Below are 12,563 nucleotides of genomic sequence, written 5' to 3'. Positions count from 1 at the left end.
CTATATTCTGTCTCTGCTGTTGTTTAATATCTACTCTGAATAAAGCATTAGAAAACATTGGTGCTGGCCTCAAAGTAAATGGTATTCAGATCAACAATTTAAGTTATGCTGGTGACAGAGTTCTGCTTGCCAAAGCATGAAGACCTTCACTCATCAACAGAGTTACAAAAATATTTGAAAAATACGGCTTGAACCTTAACACCTCAAAAACTAAGATCATGGTCGTAAGCAAAAAAACCATTAATTTACCACCGATAACTTTGAAAAGAATACCACTAGAAAAAGTTGAAAGGATCACATATCTCAGTTCTAATTTACAAGAAAGCTGGAACATGACAACTGAAGTAAAAACAAGGATAGAAAAAGCTCGAACAGCATTCTTGAAAATGAAAAAGATTTCCTGCGGTCACGACATAAGCCTAAGATTGAAAATCAGGCTTGTCAGATGCTACAGTTTTTTTATTCTACTCTATGGAGTGGAGGGTTGGTCTCTGACAGAAAGCCACTTGAAGAGACTAGAAGCATTTAAAATGTGCATTTACAGGTGAGTAGATAATATGTATACCTTTTTTAAATGAAAATTATCAGTACTTTTGAACAGTGATGTCATCAAAGTAAACAAACCCACGTGCTGATTACATCACCAGATCATGGCCCTAAGCAGAAGTCACGTGCACAGTCCCCACCCTCCATATATGACATGCATAGCCCTCCTCCCCAGATGAGATGTGCATAATTGACCCCATGTGGTGCAGGACTCACAAGGTCATAACCCTAACCGGATATGTTGTATTGGCATAAGCCCATCATGATAAGTATGAGTAGCCCTAACAGATAAGGGGTGGTGCAAGACCCTAGCCCTATTTTTTCAGATAAGACGTGTTGAACCTAAGCCCATCAAGAAAGATTATTTATTTCTAGGCAGTTTTAAAAACATTTCCTCAAAGGCAGGAGAAAAAACACAGCCCATTAAAACCCAGCAACTGGTTTTTACCTTTGAAAAATCTAAAAACACATATTTTGCCAATTGCACCCTCAAATCCTCATGTAACCATTTGAAGCCCACATACAGGAAAAGACAAGGGTTAGGGTTAGGGTTAGGGTTAGGGTTAGGGTTAGGAATATTAACAGGAATTAAAATGTTCACAAGAAGCAAGCAGCCAGGCAGCATGTAGAGGTTAAGCCTTGTTCAGGCATGCCTGGGACATGCCCGGGCATGTCATAGCCACCCCCCCCCCCACCCCCTGTGATTCTGGGCATGCGCAAGAGGCATGCCAGGGATATTCCTGGGCATGTCACCCCCCACCCCCATGATTCTGGGCATGTGCAAGGTTCAAGGACTTGTCATTACAAGGGCTGGGTAGTTTCTACAGGTAGTCCTTAATTCCAGCAGTCTCTTGAAGATGGCAACCTCAGATGGAGATTTATTTGATGTAAATTTGACCCTCAAACCTCCCAAGCATGAATGTAGAATAAGAAAAAGATCTGAGCGGACTTTCTGGGTGGAGCCTGCTGTTGGTGGCAGCAAAAAACCAGCTGCCTCCGAATTCCTGGCTACGTACCTGTTTAGAGGTTCTTCCATCTGACGTCTTAACAGGTTTTCTTACCCTTCAGGCAAGAAGGAAAGAAGAAATAGTTTTGCTGGCAAATGCTCTTCTATTTTTGCAGCTTTTGTGCTTGCAGAGAGAGGGGGGCTAGCCCAAAGCAGAACGACCTCCGTGCTGGGAACTTCAAACTGCCTTGTGCGGAACAAAGTAGGTCTCCCCCACTCAGTTCAAAGTTTTGATTGATTTAATCTTATCACGAGCTGGATCCGTTTGCGTGGACAATAATTGTTTATCAAGATTTTAGCTTATTTTCTTTTTCTCCTCTGAAAATCTATTTACTTAGAGGCTTTTAAAATGGCGCCGAGCAGGCTGGTTTCTCCGGTAATAATGAATACTTTTTGTTGTCACAAGAACTCAAAATTTCAAAGGAGCATGCTTATCACTTGTTTTACAATCGGCCAGCAGAAACTTTTTAATTAGTTTCATTTTTACAAGACTTTCACTCCCTCATTAATCTTGCTTATCTGGAAGTTAAATGGTGATGAATCTGCTGAACTGTCTTGTTACAATGTTTACTCACTGAAAGTTTTGCCAAGCCTCAAATTTCAAAGTAAAGGGAGAAATTCAGCTTCTTTACTTAAAGCTGCTTAAAGCTGCATAGTCAGAAAGCAGAGTTTTATTAATTGCAGGAAGATAAACTTTGAAATGGCTTCAAAACTAAATATTAATTTGAAGTCATCACCCTCTATTCCCAGGGGCACATCCCCAGTGCCTGGCACAAGGCTGCAGCCTCCGCTTCCTATGCCCCCTGCTGGGGATGTGTTAACGAAAGAATTTTTCCTGAGCAAACTAAGCGTGGCTCTTAATGCACAGACAATTAAAATGGAAGATAAGCTTAGAGATCATAGAGAGGTGATAAAGCAGGAGAGAAAAGAGGAAATAAAAGAAATGAAAGAAGAAATCAAAAGTGAAATAAAAGGACTTAAACAGGAGTTGTATGAGAAAATCGATGCCAGGGTTGTTAAAATTAAAGAAGAAATGCTGAGACTTGTAACTGTACTGACAGAACATGTTTCTGGAATTGAAGATAGTCTAGAGGATCTTAATGACGCCAATACCAACTTGACATTGAAAACAGAGGTGGTGGGAAAAAAAGTGGAAAATGCTGAAAAAGAAATTATGATACAGTATCGACAAATGGAGTTCGCATTAAGAGTAAGGGGGCTGCGTGAGGAGAAACAGGAGAACCTGAAACAGATCCTATCAGAAGCTTTTGACCACCTGATGGGAAGACCAGGGACCAACCTTGACTGGCAAATCGACAAAGCTTATCGCGTTAACTCTTTGCTGGCAAAGCAGAAGCAGCTTCCTTGAGACATCATTATATACTTCACTACAAGAGAGCTTAGAAATATGGTACTACAAGCGTCTTATAACACTAAGCTTCAAATTGGCGGTCAAGACCTGATTGTTTTGAAAGAGATACCACCTCAAATGTTAAGAGCCAGGAGAGACTACGCTTTTTTGGTCGAAGAACTCAGAAATCGTCAGATACAGTATAGATGGGATGCACCATTTGGCATTATATTTACATTTGATAGGCAAAGATATCGCCTCAACTCTGTATGGAAAGCCCGAGATTTTTATTATAATATATTGAAGGCTGGATACCCTGCACCATCAGGACCTGGAGAAAGACCACAAGAAGGACAGGATAGACAGCAAACTACACAACCACCAGATAAGATGGAGCATCTCTCTCTTCTAGAAGCGCAAGGTGTTATGGAACAAAGACCTAGCCGCATGATTACTAGACGAATGGAGAAACAAGCTAAAAAGCAACAATATCAACAATCACCGGCCATCGATCAAGGAACTACAATAACAAGTCTGGAAGCAGTGGGAGGAGCTAGGCCTAAGATTAAACAGGCCATGCAGGAAGCTCTAAAAATGCTTCAGCCAACCAAAGATGACAACTAAGATTTTAACATGGAATGTCAATGGACTGAATTCTCCACAGAAGAGAAAGAAAATATTTCACTATCCAGTTTAAGAATGATGTAATTTGTTTGCAAGAAACTCATATCAAGTCAACTGATCAAAAATATTTGATTAACTCAAAACTTGGTCAACATTTTGTAGCTTCCGCTATGGAAAAGAAGAATGGTATAGTTGTATACTTAAGAAAAGATATGAAAGCTGAATTAATAGAAGCAGATCCCTTCGGAAGATATATTGCTTTAGACCTAATCCTAGAAGGGAAAAAGACATTACTTTTGGGAATTTATGCCCCCAATCAACAGCAAGATAGATTCTATAGAAATCTTCATGCTAAATTAGTACAGTGGGACTATAGTTCCTGTATACTATTGGGTGATTGGAATGGAGTGATAGACACTAAGAGAGATAAGAAGACTTCCTGCCTAAATACTAAGATGCGAGCAAAGTTACCCAAACCTTTCTTTGACATCATGGATGACTTTGAATTGAGAGATATTTGGTGAGAAAGAAATGCAGAGGAATATGACTTCACTTTCTTCTCTGACAGGCATCAATCCCTTTCAAGGATTGATTTTATACTAACCACTAATGATTTGCTTTCTAGGGTCAAGAAGACAAAGATTGCGGCTAGGGTCCTTTCGGACCATAACCCAGTTTGGATGGAGTTGGGAAGGGTAGTGCAGGCAAGAAGGTCTTGGAGATTGAATGAAAACTTATTTAGATATGAAAAGTATATTAATGATTGTAAAAAATTGCTATCTGAATATTTTGTTTTGAATATGAATAAGGGTACATCTATGGAATTCGTATGGGATGCAAGCAAAGCGTATATGAGAGGAGTGCTGATAAATATAAATAAAACACATAGAAATAAACAAGGGTTAAAACAAACAGAACTGGAAGAGGAAATTAAGAGAAAAGAGTTGGAGTTAACAATGAACCCAGGCGATACAAAGGTTAAGGAAGCTATTAACATATTAAAATCTCAATTTGACATGTTGATCTCTGACCAGGTAGCCACTAATTTATTATATGCAAAATACAATACCTTTTGTAATGCAAACAAACCTGGCAGATGGTTAGCTTATCAGATTAGGAAAAAAAGGAAAACTCGAAATATATCTAAACTGATTTACAGAGGGAAGGAGGTCTTTCAACAGGAAGAGATTCAAAAGGCATTTCGGGAATTTTTTACAGAACTGTATAAAGGGGATAAAATTAATGGTTTAGATATAGACAAATATTTAGATAAAGAGAAAATACCTTCAGTTAGAGAAGAGCACAGGGAAAAATTGAATCAACCAATAACCTCGGGGGAAATCTTGCAGGTAATTAAGCAATTAAAGTTAGGGAAAGCACCAGGTACAGATGGTTTGACAGCGGTTTACTATAAAAACTTACAGTTAGAAATGGTAGAACCTCTTAGAGAATTATTTAATATGATTCAAATGGAAGGTAAAGTGCCTCCATCTTGGAAGACAGTGTTTATATCTTTGATACCCAAAGAAGATCAAGATACTACCCAACCCAAAAATTATAGACCTATTTCATTACTGAATGTAGATTATAAAATTTTTACTAAAATATTAGCAAATAGGTTAATGTTGGTTATTCAACAATTGATACACACGGACCAAACAGGTTTTATACAGGGGAGACAGATGAAAAGTAATGTCAGATTAATTATTAATGCATTAGGATATTTGGGAAAGAACAACCAGATCCCTGCTGCGTTTATATTTTTGGATGCTGAGAAGGCCTTTGATCGAGTTAACTGGCAATTTCTGTTGAAGATATTGCAAAAAATGCAGATAGGAGATAATTTTTTACAGTCAATTAAAGCAATATACCAAGAGCAAACAGCACAAATCATAGTCAATGGAAGTTTAACCGACTTTTTTCAAATTGGAAAAGGTACAAGACAGGGCTGTCCTTTGTCCCCATTATTGTTTATTATAACTTTGGAAGTATTGTTGAATAAAATACGGGGCTTGGATGGTTTAAAAGGGATCAAGATTAGGCAGCAAGAATATAGAGTCCGCGCTTTTGCGGATGATTTGGTCATAATATTGGAACAACTGCAGGAATCCAGTATGGTCTTAATGAATACGATTAATCAATATGGTCAAGTGTCTGGTTTTAAAATAAATTTAGGAAAAACAAGAATATTAGCTATAAATATGAATACTAAACAAAAGGAAGAATTAGGAGTGATGCTAGGATGTGAGGTAGTTAAAAAATTCAAATATCTTGGAGTTAACATCTTAACTTCAAATGGGAAATTATATAAGCATAATTATGAACCACTTTGGCATAGTATACAGACAGAGATGAAAAAATGGGAGAAATTGCACTTATCTTTGTTGGATAGGATAGTGGCAGTGAAAATGAACATCTTACCAAAATTTTTATTTCTTTTCCAAATGTTACCTATACTTAAAAAAGATGCGAATCTTTTTGCCAGTAGAGCAAAAAGGCAACAAAAGAAGGAGCAGGGGCACAAAAGATCAGCTCCTAATTGATAAAATATTAGAAAATTGTAAGAACATAAAAACGAACTTGAATATGGTCTGGATTGATTACAAAAAGGCATTTGACTCACTGCCACATAGTTGGATCATAAAATGCTGTAGTAGACAATCCTGCAAGGGGTTCCATCCAACTTAGCCTAAGACCTGGGAGGGAAATATAATATTCCACCTCTTTTAAAATTAAGAATAAAGAATATTTCATTCTGGGAAGGGTAGGGGCTCTCCTACAGTAACAACCACCATCTTGAATAGAATACTGAAGCACACTGGTAATCAGTGCAGCTCACGAAGTAAGGGTTTCACATGAACATGCCAGGCCACTGCCTGTGCTGCTGAATTCTTCACTGAAGTTTTTGTGTGGTACTCAAGGACAGCTTCATACAGAGCAATTACAAGACAGATTGATATGCATACCTACATGTTTCCAGTTTCCACCCAGTACACATCCCCAAATTGATCATCTATACACAGGGTCCACCCTAAAACTAAATATGTTTGAACCTATTTGAAAGAGATGCTGAACTGACAGATTTGTGCCAGGCATTCAGGAGACCTAACTACCTATGCACCCAATAATCAATAGCACTGGTCATAGCTCAAGCCACTCAAACACACAATTAGCAAATTATAGCCCAAACTGAATAATGACACTGCACTTTCTTAGGTACCAGATGGTAAGCCCATACTTGCAGATAAACACTCAAACTGAAGCAGATTCTCACAAGCAACAACAAACAATAGGATAATTCTAACATGAAAATCAGACACTACAGCAAACTCAGATATTTTCTTTGTTGTACATTGCCCAGAGACACTTCTGGTAAGATGAGTGGCTGTATAAATTTGATTAATAAATTCAGCAAAAGGTTGTAAAACTTAAAATACATCAAAAGATTTTAGGCAATCTCAGGTCTCAACAAAGGGAATGGGGTTTAAAACGATATAGTGTCTTTTCTCTCCCATGTAACTTGCATAATTCAACCTATCTTCCATACACTGTCCTAGTCTTCCCCCAAATAACCCCAATTTAAATCCTATATTAGTCTATCCATTCTGTGCAACTGATAAAGTGAACTGCAGTACACCTTTTAATAACATTTGTTAGGCCAAAGAGATACTAGTAGAATCAGATTTTTTTTTATTGACTGAATCAGTCAGTGATGTATGGAGATAAGAAAACTTTAACTGACATGACAATATAATGTGAATGGGTTCCAAAAGAATCAAAAACTCTGATCTTTCCACCAAGATTGTTTCTCAACGACTGGGGCTACTCAAGTTCATGATTGCAACATTGTTGGGATCAGAGTCAAAAGGATTGGGATGGGGTGCATTCTTACCACAGAACGAATGCTGTGTTATATAGGTGCCTTTTTGCAGTTCACGGATCCAGGAAATCAAACAAGATTGAATTTGAAACCCCAAACGTCCCCCGCCTTAAATTGACGCTAGGCATACACTTCACAAGTAAACATGATAAATGTTTAGTCTATAAGGACGAGACCAGAACTGTACATATATTTTTAAGTAAGCTATGGCAGTTGTGGAGTGCGTAGAATAAGGAAAGAACACTGTTGACTCCTAAGTATAACATAAAAGGCTAATAGCGCCAACTTGTCTTCAGTTGATCGTCCCAAGAACCTCGGAAATTGAGTTGAATCATGGGAATTCTGGGAGTTGAAGTCCACAAGTCTTTAAAGGTCCATAGCTCCATTCTTTGATAATCTACGCTAATAAATTTGCTTTCCATGTGCCACGAGTGTCTTTGTTTCCAGTGCAATAAATTTACACAGTTTTCCCTCCTATACCCTACCTATACGCTGTCGCGAGGAGGGGGCTTCAAGCCTTCTAGCCGCCTGTCCCGCTTCTACATTTTCCTGATATTAAATACATAGTGAGAAATTACGCAGGTGAGATTTTTCTTCCGAACCCGGCCATTAGTGAAACGCAAGGGTGCTTTTCAAAAAGCAACTGGACTTCCACTGAAGAAGCTTCTTGGATGAGAAGCGAAACGTCTTCAAGGAAAAAACCCAAGAAAGTCCAGATGCCTTTTGAAAAACCACCTTGGGCACAACCGTGACCTGGTTGACTGAGAATCTCCACAGACACTTAGTGAAACCTTAGTGAGCATTAAAAAGCTTTCTCGAGAAAAATGAAAACCCAGGAGTGCAAGTAGGGGGAAAAGATGTGTGTTTGGATTTTGAATAGAGAATTATGATCTGAACAAAACGTAAAAACAAAGACTTCCGCTGTTCTTCAAGCAATCTGTTAATCCCCCAGTATTTACATTAAAAGGAAGTCGTCTATCAACTGCAAAGTAGAACCTGAAGTTAATACCAAGAACCAAACGCTAAACGCACTAGGTTTCTCCCGGTGCTTTTTCCGGAAGTCTCCTTCTCAGGAAATGCGGTTGCTTCACCCTAGTTCCGAGGAACATTTTGTTCCGGGCCGTAAACTCTGAATCGCCGGCTTGGTCGCCGTGGTCACTTTTGTTTTGCTTTGGTGCCGTCGCTATGATTCCACTGCCCCTGGTGGTCTGCGTGCTCGGGGGTTGGTGCGCCATATACATAGCCGACACGGTACTGAAGGTAAGACGAGAGCGTTTCCCTTTCTTAGGCCCTTGTATGGGAAATCTGTGGGCGATACGTTCCTCTAGTCTTCAGAGTAGGAAGAGGAGCGGCCACGAACCTTTCCCCATTCTACACAACTCTCGCTCGCTTTGCCCACCTTGCCTCGCCTGCAAGGCCTGACGTGTTAGCGGTTTTCGAGGGAAAATTACACGTTTCATTTATTCAATAGTTGCTCCCACCCTGCACCTCTAACATCTTAAGTTTTATTTTAAGAGGTGTAGAGTAAGACCGAGACGCGATTGGTTCCCTTATTGAGAACTTGTCTGTCTTAGGTCATTTATAGGCGCGGGGATGGGCCAGAAATAATGCTGGTTAGGCTGCCTCGACTGCCCAAGGAAAAAGGATCCAACCTATACAGGGCTGCTTTTTTATGTGCGGCTTTGTGAGCGTGGGAGCCACTTTTTGTACAGGTAGTCCTGGACTTATGGCCACAATTGAGCCCACAATTTCTGTTGCTAAGTGAGACATTTGTTAAGTGAATTTTGCCCTGTTTTACGACTGTTCTTGCCACCATTGTTAAGTGAATCAGTGCAGTAATTAGGTTCATAACATGGTTGTTAAATGAATATAGATTCCCCATTGACTTTGCTTGTCAGAAGTTCCAAAGGTGGACATATAACCCTGTGGTACTGCCCTTGATATAAATGAGTCAGTTGTCAAGCATTTGAAGTTTGATCATGTGACCTTGGGGATGAGGCAAAGGTTGTAAGTGTGAAAAATGGTCACAAGTTACTTTTTGCAGTGCCATTGTAATTTCAAACGGCCACTAAACAAACTGTTGTAAGTCTAGGACTACCTATACTTTGTTACATGATCATTGTAACCTTTCCATAGATCTGGCATCGGACAAGCAAAGTCAATGGGGGAAGCCTAATCCATTTAATGGCTACATGATTCATCTAACAACTGCTGTGATTTACTTAACTGTGGCAGAAAAAGTAGTAAAAGCCACTTAACTGCCTTATTTAAGAATGGAAACCCTGGGCTCAATTGTGGTCATAAGTCTGCATTCAGAATGAATTAGGCATATGCTTTCAGTTTGGAAGTGCATCTCTTCAACTTCTGTTGTCAGAATCCTGGTTCTTCTCATTTAATCATCTTTGATTTTGTTTAAAATGAAGTTAAGAACTTGCAGTTTTACTTCAGATATTCATCTCAGTAAGCATGTTGGGTGCATTGTTTTCATTGCTATTACAGGAATCTACTGCTGCAATTTCTTTCAAAATAGCAAGTCTTTTATATGCATTCCAGAAATTCTTTTTGATAAATAACGCACTGTTGATGCTTTACATTAAGGTATCCAACCTTGACAACTTTAAAATTTGTGGACTTCAAGTCCCAGAATTCCCTGGCTGCCCCTGCTTTATATCCAATCCAAAGAACAGCTGAAAATAGTCAAAAATATAACAGGTTGAATAAGACATAGTCCAAATTCTGCCTCTCCAGTGTGGAATCTTGATTATTACCATTATGCTTACAGCAGTTCTGTTGATACTTGGCAAGTTCTTGCCTCTCCCAACATTTTATATTGAAACATAAGAGAGAAAACCAGCTTTCAGCATCATCTTCATTTCATGTCTGTAAACTCCATATGGATCCATATATTTTTTAAGGAAATAAAAATGGTGGATGGCTTGGCTCAGTACTTACTTGAGAAGAATATGTATCTTTCAGGAACAGGATAAACAAGCAGGAGTGGAGGAACAAGAGAAAGAGGCAAATAATGTTCTGCTATATTGGTATCTTGTATATATAGATAGGGAAGCTATTTTGTGAATGAATCACTTGCTCTTAATAGCCATTTTGCTGGAATGTCCATCATATTCTCAATATACTAGATGTTGGCTTGCTAGCCCTCATTAGTTACGGACTCATTTTCCAAAAGTAAAAGAAAACATGAGATATTTATGCAATCATACTTCTAATATGCAAAATTATTGAGTTCTTTTTTAATTTTACTATATTTACCTTATCTTACAGTCATCTTCTCTGAAAGAGCCTTATGAGGAATGGCTTGTATCCTATGGACTGTCAGTCTCTCCATTCCATGTGCGATGGCAGACAACTTTTTTAAACCGCCTTTTCTACACATGGGGAAGATGGAAGCCAAGATTTCTTTATCTCTGGTATGGTTTGAGAAATATCATTTAGGCATCTATGAGACAATTATTGGAAATTCTTCCTTCCAATCCTTCCTATCAAAATGGTTACTGTTCTGAAATTGATTGTTTACATGACAGCTAAATAGGATGCCCTTTTGTTTTGGTGTTAAGTATTATTTTTTGTACAATGAATGCATGCTTCTGGTGTAGGAAATTGGGAGCCGTTAAGTATTTGAATTTGCCATGTGTGCTTACCAAGTTGGATATGATACTAATTTATAACAATATTTACATGCTTGTTTCAGGTTTAACATAGGGATGGTTTTTGGCATAGCAGCTATGTTTGGTTCCATGGTTCTGCTTGGGAAAACATTGACACAGACTCTGTCACAAATGTTAACTGAAAACCCTGCAAGTCAAAGTGATCAAATGCTGCAGGTTGTGGTGAGTTTTATTTCTATATTTATAATATAGAACTAGTTATGAAAGAAAACTTAAAATCAGTATATCTTACAAGAAATCATTCAGACTTTTGCTATGCTGATGTGTCTTAATATTTATTTTTATATTGGAAGATTTCTGGGGCTACTTTCCCAGAAGTAACCCAAAGGTAACCTAAAGTAGCTATGATACATGTAGGCAGAAACCAATGTTCAGGAAAAGGGGAAAAACACAACACCTGGATGCTGTACATTTATTGCAGGGATACAACTTTTAGTTACAGCTCAAAATGCTGGATTTGACCTGTAAAAACCTATAAGGTTTGTCACCTAGATACTTACAGGACTGCCTTTTCTAAATAGAATTGACTCATTACTCTGCTTTTTTCCTGGGGAAAGTTATCACTTATTCCCCATGTTAGCCAAAAACAAGAAGTGTTTTTCTGTTGTGGCATTCACCACAACAAATTTACTTCCTCTCATCAAATTGGTGTTCCAGATAGTGTTAAAAATGGAGCTTTTCCAAAGGGCTTTTAATATGCAAATTGTCATCTTTTTATATTATTTTATTTTGGTTTACTGTGTTTTTTACTACTTTGATGTTAAATATAATTACATTTCATTAAAACATTTTTTATTTTTTCCTGTTTTAATGTATTACCATTGTCATCTTATAAAAATGAGTAAACTGAATGAAAGCCTGCTTAAAGTTTCAGTTTTTCAGCTGAGATCAAATTGGCTCTCACTATATAACTGTAGTCCAGACTTGGCAATGAATATAATATTAAATGCAGTTAGGTTTGTATTTATAAATGAGAGCTGAACTCCATGTTGAATTAAGTATGGCATGTAAAAACATAATATAATATGGAGAGGTGAAAGCCCTTCCCCTCCCTATGTTGTATTTTTATTAATATGTTCTTAATATTTTATTTGCAATAAGCAATCAAATAATATCAAGATAAAATTATATTAGCACATTAAAATAAAAATATATGCCTTTTAACATGTTTTGCATTCACTTGATCTGTGTACAAATTCATTCTACCTGTAGATAACTATCCAAAATAGTTATATTGAATGTAATGGATTTTGAATAGCACTTTTAAAAATTGATTTATACCATCAAGTCAGCGTTGACTGCTTACACCCATATAGCTTCTTTCCAGAATGAAGCATTTTAACATATCTTAAATAGACTGTACCAATCTGGTGCCCTCTGTGTGTTCTGGCTGGCCATATGTGAAGATAGGCTGAACTAAAGTTGAAAATTTGTGGAGGGCGCAACAGTTGGAAAAGTCTGATTTAAGTT

The 12,563-nt window shown here is 37.9% G+C and overlaps 1 protein-coding gene across 1 annotated transcript in view; it reads left to right on the top strand.

The window, feature by feature from the left end:
• Positions 1-8,461: 8,461 nt before the first annotated feature.
• MBTPS2 (membrane bound transcription factor peptidase, site 2) overlaps positions 8,462-12,563 on the top strand; it is a 34,971-nt gene continuing 30,869 nt past the window's right edge. The window contains exons 1-3 of the mRNA XM_032226631.1: positions 8,462-8,667; positions 10,690-10,835; positions 11,117-11,255. Of these exons, the coding sequence (XP_032082522.1) occupies positions 8,593-8,667; positions 10,690-10,835; positions 11,117-11,255 (360 nt within the window). The 5' untranslated portion in view covers positions 8,462-8,592. The remainder of the gene's footprint in view (positions 8,668-10,689; positions 10,836-11,116; positions 11,256-12,563) is intronic.

The sequence above is a fragment of the Thamnophis elegans genome, chromosome 11 (genome assembly GCF_009769535.1).
Source record: "Thamnophis elegans isolate rThaEle1 chromosome 11, rThaEle1.pri, whole genome shotgun sequence".
Classification (NCBI taxonomy): Eukaryota; Metazoa; Chordata; class Lepidosauria; order Squamata; family Colubridae; genus Thamnophis; species Thamnophis elegans.
Note: the sequence above shows the minus strand (reverse complement) of the source record. Positions and strands in the feature narration are given on the sequence as shown.